Source organism: Pimephales promelas, chromosome 6 (genome assembly GCF_988280905.1).
Source record: "Pimephales promelas chromosome 6, fPimPro1.hap1.1, whole genome shotgun sequence".
In the NCBI taxonomy this organism is placed as follows: Eukaryota; Metazoa; Chordata; class Actinopteri; order Cypriniformes; family Leuciscidae; genus Pimephales; species Pimephales promelas.
This window is the reverse complement of record NC_142774.1, coordinates 4,155,537-4,175,565: the sequence shown is the minus strand read 5'-3', so window position 1 is coordinate 4,175,565 and position 20,029 is coordinate 4,155,537. Positions and strand designations below refer to the sequence as shown.

General features: G+C 36.0%; 1 protein-coding gene across 2 annotated transcripts; it reads left to right on the top strand.

Annotated features, from left to right (window-relative positions):
- The first annotated feature begins 5,122 nt into the window (after positions 1-5,122).
- On the top strand, positions 5,123-19,097 carry LOC120488910 (cadherin EGF LAG seven-pass G-type receptor 2). 2 transcript variants are annotated; one of them, XM_039685515.2, is made up of 23 exons: positions 5,123-5,288; positions 5,694-5,713; positions 5,828-5,917; positions 6,008-6,097; positions 7,862-7,969; positions 8,320-8,433; positions 8,515-8,608; positions 8,760-8,872; positions 8,965-9,138; positions 10,800-10,925; positions 11,024-11,275; positions 11,361-11,459; positions 11,945-12,117; positions 12,232-12,380; positions 12,538-12,845; positions 13,105-13,215; positions 14,405-14,596; positions 14,710-14,801; positions 15,150-15,314; positions 17,148-17,345; positions 18,081-18,176; positions 18,304-18,322; positions 18,442-19,097. In XM_039685515.2, exons 1-22 carry the CDS (start codon positions 5,213-5,215, stop codon positions 18,320-18,322), a joined length of 2,859 nt encoding a protein of 952 aa, XP_039541449.2. In that variant the 5' UTR covers positions 5,123-5,212; the 3' UTR covers positions 18,442-19,097. The 2 variants fall into 2 exon arrangements, with proteins under 2 accessions (XP_039541449.2, XP_088988085.1); XM_089131959.1 differs by lacking the exons at positions 18,304-18,322; positions 18,442-19,097 and having other exon boundaries at positions 18,081-18,180.
- Positions 19,098-20,029: the final 932 nt, after the last annotated feature.

Sequence of the window (20,029 nt, the reverse complement as noted above, 5' to 3'; positions counted from 1 at the left end):
CATCTTTTCCAAGTATTATCTTATTAAACTTTGGATTGGAACTTATGCTTCCTCTTCGTGTGCCTTCCAGTACCCACCCATGACTGACAGTTATAGTGACTAAAGAAACAGTTGCTTATGATTATTAATGCTGAATAGAAATAAAGGTGTGGGAGTTGGGTAATCATAAAATATGTTTGGAATTGATGAGGGTTGAACTACCTCCAGAAACCCTTTTCATAAAAAATCCATTGCTCAACTCCTCTAGATATTATGCCAATCCTGATGAGCAAGAATATCTTATTTCATAACGTGAGTGACTGGGTTAGTGGAATCAAGCAGTTAGATGGGCTATTTTCTATTGTATATGATTTTAGAATTGAAGAAAGATTTGTGAAATAATGAACATCATGACAATTATGATAAATAAGAAAAATAACACAAAATCGACTTTTCAGCAAATTTAGGCCTATTGATCTTTTTTTTTTTTTTCATGATCTGGGCTAAAGGACATATTACATTCTGTCAAATAATGAAATAAATGGATACATCTGAACACGGAAGGAAAGAGGAACAACAAGAACAGAAAATAGAGAAACACAAGAACTACACGGGCGTCAGTTTGGTTCGAAATGTAGTGGGGAAAGAGACGCATTAGGAAGTGCATTTTCAAAAGTGCTGAGCAGCCTTCGCTGTTTAACCCGTAAAGAAATGCATCGCTCCGCAAATTTTTGTTTGGTCTAGTGGTAGATCTTTTGCCAAGCGTCTCGTTTTTTTTTTTTTTCTCTCATCAAAACTGAACATGACCATTTCACAAGATGTAAACAACACTGGCCCAGAAGCACTTCCTGTTTCAGTTTTTTAACACCACATAAAAGCTGGGATAAAATACAACCAACAGAACATTTAAAACTGAATCAAAAAGTTAAACAAACATCTTTAAGATGTTTTCTTTACGTGTGAAATAAAGAAAACAGTTACAAACTGCAACAGGAAGTGTTTCTGGACCAGTGTTGTTTACATCTTGTGAAATGGTCTTGTATCGTTTGAATTTGAACGATTCTGATTTCGATTCCGATTCCTTGTTTCGATTCCGGTTCCTAACGATTCTCGATTCCGATTCTTTTAAGAGGCAGGGTCAAAAAAGTTAAGCTAACCTTGCTAACCAACGGCCTTTCTGAAGGAAATAATCCTTTCTGAAGGAAATACTCCTTCTGTAAAAATACTCCTTTTGTCACAAATTTTGCATTTTGCCAAGATTTCGTTATTTTTAGAAAAGTGAAGCCACACTTTGGACCGCGACGTAGACCGCCGGTAGACGCTTCTTCGTTGGTGTTGTTCAGCGGTTTCTTCTTCCGCTTGGCGGACAGTGAATATCGAAACTAGGAATCGAAATTTTGACTTTTAAACGATTCCGGGAAAAACGAAAAGTTAGTCCCGATTCCAATCGATACTCGATTCTCGATACCCAACCCTATTCATCAATGGTTACAGCAAAATCCCCGGTGTTAAATTAACACACTCAGAGTGTTGTGTTATGTTATAAGTAACACTGAAGCAGTGTTAAATTTTAGGAGATAATTAAGTGAATAATTGAGTGATGATTGAGCATTATTGAAGACATCTGAAATTAACAAGCAGAATCATTGAAGGAGAAAATGAATGTAAAATGGTGACCATTATGGGGATCAGTGTTTAGTTTTGTTGGACTCTTGACCCACTTTGGCTGCTGTACGCGAGTTATAACAGCCAGATGAACAAATAGAAAAGGTGATCTGATGGTGTTGGTTGCGTTTAACATTTATTTAATTAATACATTAATTTTCTGTAAAGCTGCTTTGAAACTATTTGTTTTGTGAAAATCACTACTATCTATGGCAAAACTGTACGAACCATGTTTGTTTTTTTACACTGTAAAAATGAATATGCTTTATCTAATCAATAAAATTGTGGCAACAGATTTATTTATTAAATTGAACAAATTAGAATTGAGTAATAGTTAATCAAATTAACATTCTAATTAATTCTAATTTGTACAATTTAATTAATAATATTGCTTGTAATATGTTGCCACAATTTTATTGATTAGGCTAGATAAAGCATATTATTTTTTTCAGTGTACAAACCATGGTTCAACCAGTAATATTGCTGTAATACTAGAGTAAAATTATGGTAATCATGACTATAACCATAGGTTGTTGTGAAACCATGGTTCATTTTGTTGTACTGCAAATGCTGTGGTAAAACCATGGCTAGTTTCCATTAGGGTATAAATATACTCAAATTCTCCTATAATGTACTTGACAAATAGTCACGTTGGAGAAAATAATCTGAACAGATTAAATGAATTCATTTATCACTGAAAATTAATTGAATAAAAATACATTTGCAAGTTGCAACTTTTTTTTATTTGTATACCTTTATCTTCACTGTTAGACCTTACCAGGTTTTTTTTTACTGTAAAATACTGGCAATTGTACTGTTATTTGTACAGTAAAAATGCACCAAAACTCAAGTTAACTAATTTCACTTGCAGAAACCGACTGCCTTAAATTGACCAACTGTCATTTAAATTTATTGACGACCAAATTTATAATGCATTAATAACGTGACCAACGTATTACTGTGAACTGATTTCATATGAAACCAAATAAAGAGATTTCTACTGGACCAGCAACTACACAGTCACTTCCTTTTAAATAAAGCAACATGCTGCAGCATATTACCAATGTCTCCTGGACTGAAGCAGAGGCTCTACACTTACAGTTGATTGCTGTTAAAATACATTTTGTGGGTGTGTCTTTTTATCTTACACTGTTAAGTTAACCCTTTCAACCCCACAGGAAAAAACATATTACAAATAGTAAAAATTATGTTTGACAGTGTTGCAGTGAGATAATTAAAATAATCTGTAGTGATTGTTGAGCATTAGTGATGAACACCTGCTGTTAACAAGCAGAATATAGAGAGTATTATCAATGTTGTAAACAGTTGTGCAGATTAATATTTTGTGTAAACCAGTGTAACAGGTCACAGCCCTTTCTGCAGGACTCTCTCTCCTAACCTAACCTATTCATTGTTAAGTAAAACCAACATATAAACCAGTGTTTACTGTTCAAAAGTTTGGCCTAAAAAAGGTGGATTAAATTTACCAGAAGAGAGAGCAAACATGTCCGCTTCAAATAAATGCTGCTTTTTTCTTTCTAATAATATATAATAATCCTGAAAAACAAAATATCAAGCAGCACAACGGTTTTCTAATATGATGAAACATTTATGATTGTTATCGGTGTTGAAAACAGTTTTTTAAAAATGTTTTAATATTATTTCATAATATTATTGTTTTTACACTGTATTTTGAAATAATTATAATTATATATATTATAATATATAATATAATATATATAATATAAATATAATAATATAATATAATATATAATATAAATATAAATATAATATAATAATATATATAATATATATAATAATTATATATATTGTTTTTACTGAAACAAATTCAGTCTTGTTGAGCATTAGAGACTTAAGAGAGTTGTACATTAGTATATGTTTGACATTAGTGTATGTTTTAAGTTTTATTTTAGTTCCTTTATTGTCCACAAGTGGGACAAGTTGTCTTAAGGCTTAGTTTTACATGTGTGCTTGCAAACATTGAGCCATTGGATCTGTGCATGTGTCTATACATGCACACGCTACCCAAACACACACACACACACTTTAAAAACACACAAACATGAGTATTACAACATTCTTTTTCACAGAGAGAAACTTGATCCTACCCAGAAATGCATCTAATATCCAGTGCGAGTGCGTTCTCGAGACACCAGGCACTGTCTTGTGCGGATATTTTACACTTAAAGCCCCGTTCAAGGACGTTTCTGATTAAATAGAATGGTTAAGGTCGAAATTTGGACACATGCTGCTGTCCCGAGAAAAGTGAAACTCACCGAGGTCTGGGGAGGTCTCACACACACACAAAAATCGCTGCAAAAGACACTTTCCAACAGGTTTTTTTACCGTAGTTTTTGTCCAAGTCAAGTCAATGGAGTAAACGGTGTCGTGTTAGCAGCCCCCAAGTTAATAACTAATGATCTTAGCAATGGAAGTGATTCAATCAAAACTAACTTTAGCTGGACAACAACTTTATCCTAATGCTGTTGTAAAGCCTAAACAATCTATTACGGTACTGTCTATTACGGCTGTGAAGCTGAATTGAAACAATCCAGGCTGTTAAAAGCTCTTTATAAATGAAGGTGACTTGACTTGACAATGGAATATTTTTTTTCTATATGTATTTTTTTCATAGGCCTACATTTTGTTTTCTGCCAGTTAAACATGCAATAAACAAAAAAATTGCTAATTTCTCAGCAAGCTGCATGTGTGCCTCCACAGTCGTGGGAAAGCAGAAGAAACCAGCACAAGTCTATTTGTGTGGATTGCTAAAGTAAACTGTATTGGTGTAACGTAAATGTTTCACTTACAAATTGTTCTATAAAACCATCAAGGTAAGATATAATCCCTGTTTATCGTCCAGTAACCTTTGATTTGTTTTGATGTTATAAATGTATAGGTTAATCATTTTGAAGCAGTGTTTGTCATTTTGATTGTGTTGGTGATAAGCACAGTATAATAGATCAAAACTTTTGTGTCAAATATTCATCGTTTTCATGCATCTTTACAGAAGTCATATTTGAGTGAAAGGCTAGTCTTGGAGAGATTTTAAAAAATAATATGCATTAAAAATACAAGTCTAAAATGCAATGATTCCTTGCTCAATATTATATTTATAAAGGGTCCATAGCCTGAAAAGGGCAAATACTCCTGATATTGATAAGGTATATACTAAGAAAAAAGTAATTTATATATTTAAAACTGTACTTTGGGATATTTGAGATGTTAGCTTTTACTGTTGTATTGGTCTATATTGCATGAGAAGGTGTGGTGGTACAAACTCAAAACAAGTTCGGTAACAAAATCTGAGTTTAAAACATCTCAAATATCCTTAAATAAACGTGTAACATCAACTTCTTTTCAGAAGATCACTCCCACATCACTCCTGTATTATTGGCCTTTATGAAGCACCTTTGATACTTTGATACCGGAGAATAACATGTTTATGGCATACAATAAGGAACAGCTCAGATGGGGAAATTACACGAGGAATATTCACTCTCTTCCCTGCCAGTCTTCATAATACAGGCGGCACTGACAGTGAATTATGGAAAAGATGGATTTATTCTCGGTTTTATTTATTTTAGCTTGTCTTCATGTACACAGTGTAAGGGGTGATATTGGTGAGTCAGAATCCATTCATAACCAGTTGAAGTTCAAATGTTTGGATAGGAGGCAGAACTTTGCTGACATGACGCTGTTGTTTATCAAAATTTTTTTAATATTTTCATCTCAAAAATATTTTTTACAGAACAAAGGTTTTTTAATGAAGTAAAATGCTCGTCAGGATTTAGTGTTGATCTGTTTACATTAAGTTTATTTCCTTTTAAGTGTAAACTGTTCAGCTCACTCTCGTTCTACATTCTTTAAATTGCTGCAATGTCGACAAATACACATGTACATAAAGAGAATATTTTCTGGGATTGGAGATGAGCCATGTCACGACACTAAAACATTTCAGAAATTTTTTTAACTGAATGCTTAATTTGTCTTATGTGGTCTTTTATCTGTTTATTATGTGAAACCAGTGACCGACTCAAACACAGAGGTATGTTTAATTACACAATAGCTTATTAATCCAATAATTCAATAAAACAAATCATTATAAAAATAATAATTTAGCAAATAAACTTTCATTATAAAAGTCATTTGTGCATTTCAGCTGAAAAACACCCAGAAGTCAGAAGTTCAGAATATCAATGACAATCCTCCGATCTTCCAGAGTAAAACATACAGCGCCACAGTGTCAGAGGTTTGTGTAATGTCACATCTTTAAACAGCAGAAGTGTGTTTGGTCACTCAGAGACTCACATCTCTTTGTAAACTGTGTCTTTTGCTTCAGGCGACAGCTGTGGGTTCAGATGTACTCAGGGTTATAGCGGAAGATGCTGATGTTTCTCCAGAAAACAACAGAATTACATATTCTATACTGGTGAGTCTAAACTGAGTCTAATGTAATTGATGTACAGTATGCACAAAAACTGAATTACTGTTGACCGTGTAGACATGTTCCTGGAAATACATTTTTCTGAAAACTTGGACTGGAATTTGCTAATTGCTATTGCAAAAAAAAAGCAACGGAAAGACATGTTAATTGCTTAACAGCATATTCCCCTATATACAGTGGAAAACTGTAATAGCTCTCACGGGACATTTCATGTAATTTTTACAATAAAATACTGTTAAATGTATGGATTTTGGAAGTACACTGTAAAAATGAACCTTCCTGTTGCATTTAACGTACCTTATTGTAAAAAATACGGTAGCAATTTTTATGTTTTACATCAATGAACTAAAATTTACGGTAAAAAAACAACAACTGGCAGCTGTGGTTGCCAGTACTTTACTGTAAAAAATACGGTAGAAATATATGTTTTACAGCATTGAACTAAAGTTTATGGTAGAAACTGGCAGCTGGTTGCAAGCGATTTAAATTAAAAATTAAAAATTTAAATTAAAGCGATTAAAAATATGGTAGTAATATTTTATGTTTTACGGCAGTGATCTAAAGATTACGGTAGAAAACTGGCAGCTGTGTTGCCAGTACTTTACTGTAAAAAATGTGGTAAAAATATTTTAGGTTTTACGGCAGTGATCTAAAGATTACGGTAGAAAACTGGCAGCTGTGTTGCCAGTACTTTACTGTAAAAAATATGGTAGAAATATTTATGTTTTACAGCACAGAACTAAAGTTTACCATAAAAACTGGCAGCTGGTTGCAAGCGATTTAAATTAAAAATTAAAAATTTAAATTAAAGCGATTAAAAATATGGTAGTAATATTTTATGTTTTACGGCAGTGATCTAAAGATTACGGTAGAAAACTGGCAGCTGTGTTGCCAGTACTTTACTGTAAAAAATATGGTAGTAATATTTTAGGTTTTACGGCAGTGATCTAAAGATTACGGTAAAAAAACTGGTAGCTATGTTGCCAGTACTTTACCGTAAAAAATGTGGTAGTAATATTTTTGGTTTTACGGCAGTAAAGATTACGGTAAAAAACTGGGAGCTGTGTTGAAATACGGTGGAAACCTTTAAATATTTAAGGTTTTATGGCATACCATATTTTTGTTACGGTAAAATATTGGCAACCAAGCTGACATTTTTTTACAGTATATTTCACAGGTTTTTTTTACATTGTTTTTTTTTCCCCCCGTAAATTTAAGTCCCATATAAAACATAAAGGTTGCCACCATATAAAATACTGGCAACCACAGCTGCCGTTTTTTTTTTACCGTAAATTTCAACTTTTTTTTTCAGTGTGGACAAAATGAGTAAGTGCACAATTAATCAATATATTTGGTCCAATTTTCACAAAAGAGAAAAGCAAAAAATTAAGACATTTCAATATTGTTAAGTATGGACTACAAGACAGATGCGCAGCTTTTTTAAATCTACCACAAGCCAAAGAGTCCAAAATCCAACAGGCAGAGGTCAGGCGATCAACAAACAATATAACACAGTAGAGGCAAAGAACAAAATCTCCAAAGAGATACCAGTCCAAAATCAAAAAAGCAAGAGAATTCAGATCACAAAAATCTTGGTAACATCTCAAACAACATGGAATGAGCGTATACTTCACAAAGAGTGTGAAAATGTACGAGTCTCTTTATATAGGGTGTTTAAGTATGTGTGTGAATTGATATCAAGTGTGTGATCTGAATTTGAGTGTAATAATAATGACATACCCTTGACAGCCTCCAGTACCAGGTGAACTTGAAGTGAGAAGTGACGGATACATCCGTTTGACACAACCTCTGAACTATGACAAAGCTCAACAGCACATCTTCACCGTCCAAGCTAAAGTAAAGACAAACTCTCTGACATCCTAACCTACATTTTACTAACTATAGTTCTTAAGGAATAATTTTTGAGTAAAAATTTTGTCGTTATTTACTCACCCACATGTTGTTCTAAACCTGTACACGGCATATTACTACCTTGAAGGTACATATAATACCTGTTGTTGAAAGAGTGCCACTCCATTGCCCTTTTTTTTCTGAGAGTGTAGGACTTACTTTCTTCTGTGGAAAACAAAAGCAGATGTTTAGTATGATTGTCCAAACTGCTTTTTCTCATACAATGAAATATACGTTTTTGGATGAACTATAATTTGAAGCTATAGATAGTAATAAAACCCTATGTTTCCTTGCAGGATATAGGAGATCTCAGTGACACCACAACAGTTACAATAACAGTTGAAGATTTTGACAATCTAAACCCTTATTTTGATCACAATTACTACAAGGCATCCATTGAGGAAAAACAGGTAAATGACGTCATGATCAATATTCAAACGCATGTCTGATCAAACAAATGAACCCTTCATGTCTTTTCTGTCCATGCACAGGTAGGACCGTTTTCAAACATCACTCCTGAGGCCATAAAAGCTCAAGATGGCGACAAGGGCATCAACGAGCCTGTACTTTACAGCATAAAATCAGGTGCTATTAACAGAAGACTTCTAGGTTACACAAGTACTGAGTAACATTGATTTACATATACTTAAGGTTAGGGTAGGATTATGGATTGGTTTAGGGCTGTTGGTTTTTCGGATTCAAGTTTCTGATAATAATATTCACATTTCTGTTCCAGTACTTCCAAATGAATATCAGAGCAACTTTGACATCGATCAAAACAGTGGAGTCATCTCTGTGAAAACGGCAATAGACAGAGAGCAAATCGACCAGATAACGGTTCACATACAGGTATCAGACGTTTCTGAAGACATCCATGAATCTAAAGAGGTTTCAGTAATGTGTTTGTTAATATTTTCTATTCATAATTTCCTTATAAATAGGCAACTCAGCAGTATGATGCCAGTAAGACGGCTAACGCCGTGGTGTCCGTCACCATTGAGGATGTGGATGACAAACCTCCAAAATTTGACCAGGATGAGTACACCGTATCTATTCTGGAAAATTCACCACAGTCTCAGTTGGTTCTTCAGATCAGAGTCACTGATCCAGACATGGTACTGTACTGTTGTTTCTGAAATGGTGTCTAAAACGGTAAAACTCATGAGAACTGTACGGACCAGGTCCCACGGTTCGGCACGCGTGTGATTTGCGGACTAACTGCCAAATTGAACCATCATAGAGTGAAAGATTATAATTTAGATGTTTTGATTTGCCAATTTACACATTCAAACAATTTTAAACGCAGAAGAAGAGGCGAAAATCTGGACTCACAGTCGCACACAGTTGAAGTGCACACAGAGAGAAAGAGAGAGAGAGAGGCGCATTTCAGATAGTGCTAGAACACATAATTAATTCCTTTTTGCGCTTTCTTGGCCTTAAACGGACACATAAACACAAAATGATGTCAATGTACCCATCTAATTGCCCTTCCCGGCACGGATTCTCTCGTTTACAGTATGTCGTAAGTGAATAGTTGAGAAAAGCCGGATGTTGGTCAGTGCAGTCGGTCTTAAAGTGGCAGACAGCACACACCTACACTCAAAAAAATATGTTGACTTTAACTTTTTTATGTAAACAGGTTCCACATAACTGGGTTACGTAAAACAAACATAATTTGTTTAACATAATTAATTTGTAACTTTAACAATGGAATTAATTAATTTTAAGCGATCCAATTTAACTCTGAGCTGAGTGTTAAATGAACACTGAAGCAGTGTTAAAGTTAATGAGAAAATTAAGTGAATAATTGAGTGATGATTGAGCATTATTGACACCTGACGTTACCAAGCAGAATCGCTGAAGGACAAATACTGAATTTTAAGTCACCATTATGGAGATCAGTATTTGTTTTAGTTAGGCTCTTGACCCTCACATCATTAACTTAAGATTTTGTTTGGCTGCTGTATCTGAGTTATAAAAGCCAGGTGAACAAATAAAAAAGTTTACCTTATGGATTATAACAGCACTGCCATTGTAGAGTATAACCTTTTCAATGAAATCCAAATGATCAAATTGAAAAAAACAACATTTCAATGCAGAGAAAGACGTCAAGAATTACTGTATGAATCTCAGCAATGGTGACAAACAGATCACCTCTGAACAAAAGCTCAATATTTATTCATGCAGCAAAGCATGATGGGAGCCATGAATGAGTTTTGAATGATGATGAGATGTCTGTGTATGATGTTCTTAATGTCTACATAAACTATTTTTTTAAGAAATTTCTTTTATTATTGATTTGATTCATTTGGATTTCATTGAAAATGTTAAAAATGGTATTCTCTACAATGACACATAAGGTAAAATCAACTCAAAAATAGGGTTCTAGCCTATATGAGTTCAGAGATTGGGGTCAAATGATTGTGATATAATGATTATGTTAAAACACAACCAACACCACCAGATCACCTTTTCTATTTGTTCGTCTGGCTGTTATAACTCAAACAAAATCTAAAGTTAGTGATGTAAGGGTCAAGAGCCCAACTTAAACAAACACTGATCACCGTAATGGTGACTTCCATTGTGAAAATTCCCGTTTTCTCCTTCAGTGATTCTGCTTGTTAACATAAGGTGTCTTCAATAATGTTCAATAATCACTCAAATATTCAATTATCTCATTAACTTTAACACTGCTTCAACATGCGCAACCTGTTAGATTAAGTCAACATTCCAAGTTTTTGATGTACTAACCTTTTCTAGTTTTCTCTCCGATCAGGGTGGATTCTCTAAAGGTCACTTTATCATGGTTAGCGATACCTTCGCTATCAACAGTCAAGGAGTAATATCACTCCGCAGCGACGCTACCTTGGATAGAGAAATTTTAGACAGTTACATCCTACAGGTACAAAGCAATCACATTCATTTCTTAAATCCAGCTACTTACAAAATGTTCAGGATGACTATTCATTCTGTATGGGATGCTTGCATTGTCTTTCTCAGGTTGTAGCTGTAGACCAGCCTGTCGATGGTTTAAGCTCCACAGCTCAGGTCATCATTACTGTTCTGGACGTCAACGACAACAACCCACAATTCCTTCCTCTCCCAAAGATCATTGAGATTCAGGAAGGTGCATACACACCCTCATCACCTGGAGATGTGTGCAAAATCTCAGCCACAGACGCTGACATTGGAGACAACGGTCGTGTCACCATCACTACTTCCTCACACAGTGAAATATTCCGATTCAGAGAGGTGAGGACATAAACATATTTAGACATGACAATGTATTGTCAGATGTTCAGATCTAAAAATCTATTCCTTTATTTCATTCCTTCAGGATGGGACTCTAGAAGCTATCGAGGAGCTGGATCGAGAGATACAGGATGTGTATGATGTGCTCATTGTTGCTATGGATCATGGGACGCCACAGGGAAATGTAATTTGTAATTAATGTAATTTTTCATGATTTCCATGATGTGACTCTGCACTTCAGTTCAGTTTTGAGTCTCTTCATGGACTGCAAGTGCATATCTCGAAATGCAAGCTCCAATCTGTCCATTAAGCTTTATGTAATATATGGAGGTCAGAGTGTAAATATCTGCCAGGATACAAATTGTGACAAATGACAAAAAAGTACAAATTCAAAGCTCTGGATATCTGATACTAAAGCTAAACTCTACAGGAAAGTGGATGTCAAGGCCAGAGTTGAGAACCCCTGCTACAAAGGTTACAAATGACACATATAGCAAACCAGAGGCAGAATTATTTATCTATTTTAATCTGTAGATCCAACTCTATATTGATATTCAAAGCTCTTGATAGATGATACTAGTAGTACAATCCTTAAGTTAGATACTACACATTGCAAATATGAACTTTTGGTCTGCACTACAAAGGATTTGTGGGGTTCATTTTCTGCAGAACATCACCACATTGAGGGTCAGTATCACAGACGTCAATGACAACGCTCCAGTTTTCAGCTCTGACACCTACAGCAAAAGCATTCTGGTTAAAGATGGCAAGGTTGGAGCGGTGCTGCTGACGCTCTCGGCCACAGATAAAGACGCTGGAAACAACGCACTTATTAGCTACAGGTAATCTTAAGACTAAACTTCCAAGAGAAGATCTATAATCTGAAGGCTAAACCATGAACACACTTACCTACATAACTCCTTTAAGACTGATGCATGAATGTTGTGTTTCTGTAGTTTCTCTGAAGGCTCCTCAATGGTCGCATTGGATGCTGAAAAAGGAAACATCACTTTGACCTCTGACCTTAGCGAGGTCACCGAAGACACGTTGCTAACCCTCACTGCTATAGCGACAGATCATGGAACACCACCAAAATCTGATGAAGGTTTGGGGCTTAGTTTGCGTAATTCCTGTAGAGATTCTGCCGTTAAATCAATGTAGATAACGTGGGAAACTCTTATTGGCAGCCGTTAATTCCCTCTTCGGTATTCAAATCTTATCTTATACACAAGTCAAGATTAACATCTTTCTTCTCTCTGTAGCCGAAGTCTTGATCCACTTCAAAATTGCTCCTGTCACTGAGAGTGTGAGTTTTGAAAGCTCCTCCTACAAGTTCACAATAAAGGAGAATGAACCTGAGGCCTCAACAGTGGGGACGGTCAAGGCATTCACAGGAAGTCCACTGGTTTCGGTCAGCTATAACATGAAGACCTATGAGGATGTCTTCTCTGTGGATGGTGAGGGAACCATAAAAGCTCTGAGACCGCTGGACAAGGAGGAAGAGGAGTGGTACATCCTTACAGTAGAAGCCATAGACTCCCGAACTCCTGCAAACACTGCAGAGACAACGGTACTGTTCTTATTTTAAACTAAGCCCAGAAACAAGTGCACAATTTACATTAATACATGCACATATATATCAGAATGCAATGACACAAGCTTGTGCAGCTACATGTGTTTGAAGTGTTTGCATTCCCACACTTAGAATCAAGTAAGTTTCTGGTCTAAGTACTTCTCTTCAAGCACATCGAAATCAAAATTTATCTTATTAAGAGAAAGCTGTCATAGGGCTCATTTATATTTGTCTTTTTTTCTCTCACAATCTTCAGGTCAACGTTCAGGTTGAGAATGTGAATGAGGCTCCTGTGTTTGACGCTGAAATGTATAAAGCAGAAATTTTCACTATCGCTCCATACAAATATCCTATAGTGAAGGTCCAGGTGAGTGTGGCTTGGCTTATTCATCAGATATAAATGCAGTGGATGTAGTCAGATCTATTTTATAGTTAGTGGTGTTCGCTAATGCCGAGTTCAGACTGCATGATTTTAGCCACGATTTTGGATCGCCGACAGGTTTTGAGAAATCGCCGACAAATGCCCGAAATCACAGGCAAATCGGCGCTCGTTCACGCGAGTGACAATCACGCAGTGTGAATGAACAAAGACGCGAACTGAGAGAATCACCGACGAGTCGCCGACGCCCTTGAGATATTTGGCATGCTAAATATCTGGACCTGTCGGCGATTCAAAATCCTGCTGTGTGAAAAGTGTTTTGACTGAAAACTACATCGGCGATCACCGGCAGCCAGTGAGAGAGCAAGATACAGAGCAGCAGGGAGTTCGGGGAGGAGTTATAGATCACATATCAACATGATATGGCATTGTTTCAACAAAAAAAGCTTCTTCTCGGTCTATTTGGACACAATAAATGGAAGAAAAATTAGTAGAAATTTGGCAGGAGCACTCGTGTCTGTTTCACCAGCTGTACCACAACCGGGTCGAAAAAAAAAGTCTCACGTGAGAACTCCGGTCTTGCACGTGTGGTGTCGCGCGTTGTTTCCTTTTCATATCTCACGCGTGTTTGTTGTGAAATGTAGTTTGCGTGCAGCGTGCTAGACAGAGTCTGTCGGCGATTTTTCTAAAGTCATGCAGTGTGAAACCTTCTGTCGCCGATCCATCGGCCAGTGTGAACACAGCAGCGACTGAATGCTGGCCAAGATAGTCATGCAGTGTGAAAAGAGCAGCGACCTGACTACTTTGAAAATCGTGCAGTCTGAAAGAGCCATAAGGCAGACATTACTATAAATGTTACTGCTTTTTCTTCTGACATTTAACATTTGATGTTTGAAACATTTCCCCCCTCTCTTAGAAAAATGGTTCAGTGAGGTTTTACATAGAACTCTAAGATTCCTGACTCAATTTTAAAGAACCGTTCATATTTAAGTAGAAAATACTTTCATGTTTAACAGGTTATGTTTATGAGCGGCTTACTTTATAAAATGTATTTTTTATTTATTTAACAGTCATACATACAAAACAACATAAAATGTAATTAATATTAAAAACTAAATCCAATTTTTACAATTGATTTCATAAATGTATTGTAGTTAAAATGTGGTGTGTCCCTCAGGCATGGGACCCTGATGTGGGCGAGAGCTCAGAACTGAAGTATTCCCTGATGGAGTCCACAACTCTGCTGGATGTGGAGGCAAGCACTGGTCAAGTCTACGTACTGGATGTTTCCAGTTTTAGAGACAATCTGTTCACCTTTCAGGTTAAAGCCACTGATAAACATGGGCTATTCACGACTACAACACTACAGGTGAGCAGAAACAGAGGGAGAAAAAAGAGAAAGACTCTTTCAAATGACCAATGGCATTGATTGAGAAGAGAACACCTTTACAAAGATGGGCTTCTTGTGTTTGCCACATGCAGATCGAAGTAAAACAAAGTTTTGACAGCATCGCAGTCATTTCCCTAAACCGGCCCGTTTACATAGTGGAGAAGAATATAGCAGAGATGGAAGAGTGAGTAATCTCTGTTTGTTATTGAAACATGTATGTGTTATTAAAACAGAATAAGAGCACTTCCATTTGTGAAGTGTTAATGTGTTTTGAGTTGTTTAAGAAATCATTTAAAAATGAATTATTTTACTCACCTCATGGCATTCGTAATCTGTGTGTTCTGCTATGTTTTCACTGAAACACAAAAGAAAATGTTCATACAGCTCTTTTCCACACAATGTCATACAGTAAAGACCATTTCAAATAAGACAAAATAATAGTTTTTTTCTGTTTTACAAATCGGACTGAATTGGTACTTCTCACCTGCTCTTATTGTTCAATAGACCATCTGATAGTGTGCTTTTTCCTCAGTTCAATGGGGAAAGTTTTAGGCTGGACTGTGAAAATCCTCAGTGTGAGAGCTGAGGATAGGACTGAGATGCGCACCATTCTTCGAGAATCTGCCGCCAAGACTTACACCAGTTTCATCGCCATGGACTCCAGTGGTGCGGTCATCCAAGCCACGGAGGTCAAAGAGTAAGTTGAACTAATATTAGTTTATTCAGACTAAACTGTAAAAAGATGATGTGGAAATATTCAATAGCTGATAGCCTTGTGGTCAGTGCTCCGACTGTAAATCAATTATAATTTTGATTCGTTTTAAAACTGATCTGAGATCTGAATACATTCATTTTCATTTTATCTTTGACTGATAAAGAGGCTATTACTTGCTGCCACCACATCCTGAAATGTTAACCTAATGTTTTTGAGTAATATATCAAACTAATTTATCAAACAAAGAAAAGGGTTAGGGTTAGGGGAACAGAGGTATTGTCTATATATACCCGAGTCGGTTGCATACACAATCAAAGATACTTTGGTGTAGTAGACACTTAAATTTAAAGTAACGTTTACTTCAGGTAGAGGTATGAACACTACTACAGATATAAGTTGACCAACATTACTTCTCTTATAAAAGTTTTGGATTGGCCATGCCATGGTTTCCCATGTACACAAAGTAACATTAAATTAAAACAGAAGTAAGACATACCCAAATTTAGGTTGGCCAAGCAGCATTTTGCTAGCCTGACGTCATCATACTCCAATTCTAGTGTGAATGTGAGTGATACTGCTCCATTGGGCTGTGATTATGGTGTGTGTTTCAACTGAACCAGAAAAGAAAATGCCACTGCACACAACTGGATAGACCGAAACCCGTAGGAAGGACGGCAAAACATCTTTCCGATCAACAAATGCCTTGATCGCGGTTCTCCGCTCCTCTTTTAAAATGAATGCGCTGTCGACACGATGGCTGAATCTAAACATCTAAATTCTCCAGCGGCAGCCATTCTTTGTTGTAAACGGATTCAATCCAAGCGCTCTATAGTGACGTGGATGATAACGTAACGGTTGATCATCTGTCCATCATCGAATAAAGCCCGCCCTGACAATTTGATTGGTCTGAACAGCTTTGGTTCGTGCATTCTTGCTTCACAACGGATAAAGTCCAACAGACCTTCCCATCCTCAAATGTTGGGGGCGGGGCTAAGTTCAGTTGGCATCCAGGCTAGCATTTTGGTTACAGAAATTCACTTCTTTTCTTGTCTATAAAAAACCAAGTACACTTGAATTAGTGCAAAATACTAGTCAACACTAATCTGTCGCAGATTTTGCGGTAACAAACGAATCTGTTACAAATCTACTTGGGAAAACAATTCCAGAGCAAATCAGAATAAAATCAAATGTTTACAATTTTATTATGTCAGGTAAATGTATCATGACAATGTCATAATCAGTTCAAAGATAATCCATACAATAACATCAAAATGCTCAGAGATAAAGAGTAAAGATGTAGGCTAAACCCGACATTTAGAAAAATACATAATGCTGAAGTCTTTGAGGTCCTTCAACATTATGGGCTGATCTGAGTTACAGAATCGCGACAAGCCTCTTATTGCATTTCTTTATGAGACATTTGCTAACAATGGGAATTTGCATTCAGTGTTTACACCTTTTGGGAGCAGAATGCCATTTGCCTGGAAGACACACCCTCCTCTGCGTACAACTTATCCCTAAACTTGTCTCTAAACTGAGACATTTCAAATGATACCAAACATGTGTAGTTTTGTATGATAATTGTTCACATTAAACCATAGGCCTATTGATAGGATGATGCCTAGGTGAGACTTGCCTCTCAAACGGTGATGCTAATTCACAAGAGAGAGTTCAAATGTTAATTTCCAGAAAGGTCCTTTGTCTTCTCAGGGAGTGATTGTTTCTCAACCAGACTGCCCAGATTTTCTTACGTATGTAATTATAATAAAGATGAGAGTGTTATGGGCAGAAACTTAAATATCTTCACTTCCACAGGAAACTGAACACTGAGAACAAAGAATTAACGTTTGAGCTGGAAAAGGTTTTTGGACCTGGTTTGGAAATCAAAGTGGAGGACAGTTCTGGAGGCTCTGGAGAATCCAGTCAAACCACCACAAACGCTCTCATCGCTGTCAGTGTTGTGCTGGCTCTAGTCATTGCGACTTCAGTGGCGACGATTCTCTATCTTGTCAAGTAAGATATTACTGGCCATGTAACTGCATTTATTTCTATCTATCTATCTATCTATCTATCTATCTATCTATCTATCTATCTATCTGTCTAGCAATCAATCTATCAATATCAATCTATCAATATCTGTCTATCTATCTATCTATCTATCTATCTATCAATCTATCAATATCTATCTATCTATCAATAGCTATCTATCTATCTATTAATATCTATCTATCTATCAATATCTATCTATCTATCTATCTATCTATCTATCTATCAATATCTATCTATCTATCAATATCTATCTATCAATATCTATCAATATCTATCTATCTATCTATCTATCTATCTATCTATCTATCTATCTATCTATCTATCTATCTATCTATCTATCTATCTATCTATCTATCTATCAATATCTATCTATCTATATATCTATCTATCAATGGCTATCAAATATGTAGTGGGTGTGACTGTGTGTGTGTGAGTCACCTGATTTGAAAATAATTCCTGATTGAAAAATAAACTTGAAATCAGAATTGATTTTCTTTATTTGGTTGATCTGAATTGTCTGTTCTGTTTCACCTGGACTGCCAGAGGTACAGCTTTTCTAAAATGACGCAATGTGTTGTCTTTATAGTGATAAAATGTTTCATGTTGAACATTGCTTATGTTTTAGGGGCTTTTTTTTCAAAGTGAAGCAAATTAATATGTTCGTTAAATTAGTTATAATACATATTTTTGCTGCCTCAGGAAAAAGGGCACAGCTGAAACTGAAAGGAGATGCAGAACTGACCCAGTTGAACCTCAAAGGAGACACAGTATTGACATTGTTGCTGACTTTAACTCGTAAGTGCCAAAATATTGTTAAATATCTGATACAAATACTTTGAAAACCATGTAGCTAACCATGTTTTTATCTGCATTGATTTGTTCTGAGATGTTTGACTAAATATGTTTCTTCTTTTGTTAACAGAGACCAAGAACCAAGATAGGTAAAGCCCTTTGCTGTAACAACAAACTCATAGAGTATAATTCATTAAGTATCTTTTTTTTTTCATTAAACACGGAAAATAAATTCTTATTTGTCATAATTGTGTTTTGTGTTTCCCAGGATGAGGTTAAAGAGAAATTATGACAGAGAATCTGAGAATGGAAGTGATAATGGTGGAAACAGCATCTCTGCCCTCTGAAAACACCCTGATGGATCAAAGCTCCTCTTCTTCTCAGTGGTGTACAAGACTTCATGAACTTATGTCTTGATTAAGTAACATTTATAGCCCTGATCCTAAACTTGATCTGTAGGCAGCTGTTAAGGGTTGAGTTCCTTGAAAATGGAGGAAACAACTCTAGCATCGGGACTTCTAAAGACAGAAATCAGGCTCTGGGCTTCAGCATTACAGGATTAACATCTCTGATCATGTGTCCTCAGTTCCAGGATCAGCCGTCAATGACAAACTCAAGCCACAACAGACACAACACAGGGCCAATTCCCTTCAAAGAGACGAGCATCACTCTGCTCCACTCATTACGCATTACTGTCTCACAGTGGCTGTCTGGATCACCCGACATGAAGCCAGACGTCACTGACACTTTATTCTGAACTGAAATGTTATTTAAAAACAGAATTCAAACTGAAAAATACAGATGTTAAGACAGATGTAGTGCTGTAGAGCAAACAGGCGAGATGGTGCTGGATACGCCAGTCATTGGATTGATTCCCAAGGAATACAAGAACTGCCAAATGCGTAAATGTAAATAAATGTAGATTTATTTTTTAAATATAGCTTCTGTGTCTTTAATTCACATTTGGCATTTGGTAAACTAACATCAAAAGTGTGTTATGTTAGAGATATTTACTTACATTTCCAGGTAAAATATTTATGGGAATTCACCATTGGCGGTGCGGGATAAATGGTTATCTTTCGTCCCTCTGCATGCAATAGGATAGCGCTACAACTAACCAGAGCGTTTTCCAACCAGCGGAGCTAGTAATAGATTCAACTTTTGCCGCATCTGGTCGGCAAAACTATGAACACATCTTCCTTTAAGAATTTCTTTGTTCTTTCGTTCTTTGTTTTTTTTCTCAAAGAAAAGCTTAACTCTAAATCCTCCAGAGAGTCGGGTTTAACATAATCACGCCCAAAGCCGATTCGAAAGTTACACGTAGCAAGGAACCGTTGCAACTCTGTCATCATTATGTTAAGCCCGACTGCCAAGTCTATACACTATGTGATTGGCCTGACTAGAGTTTGGTTTTTCTAGCTTGAAAGCCAACGGAGAGTTGCTAGACCCTGGCTGCAAAATAAAATTTGCTGCCGCTAGGGTGCATCTAGATTGCTAGGCTAGAAAAAAGGTCCTTAATGAAGGAATTTGGTTGAATGCTTTGGTTTGGAATTTTCCATCAAACAACATATACTAAAAAAAATGTCTAATTGTTACTTTTAATTATGTATTTAATTTAGTAAAATGCTGGAAACATTTGTTTTATGAAGATGTATGTATGAAGATCTTAAATGCTGTTACAGATAAATGGAGTTTGACTAGTCAAAATGTATTTAAAGATAGGCTATCTCAAATCAGATTTCTTACTGGTGCTAATATACTGTAATTGTAGATACCTCTAGTCTAAATAATATTTTGACGAGATCCAATATACATTTATGGATAGTCAAAACATAGTTTTACATGTTAATACAGGG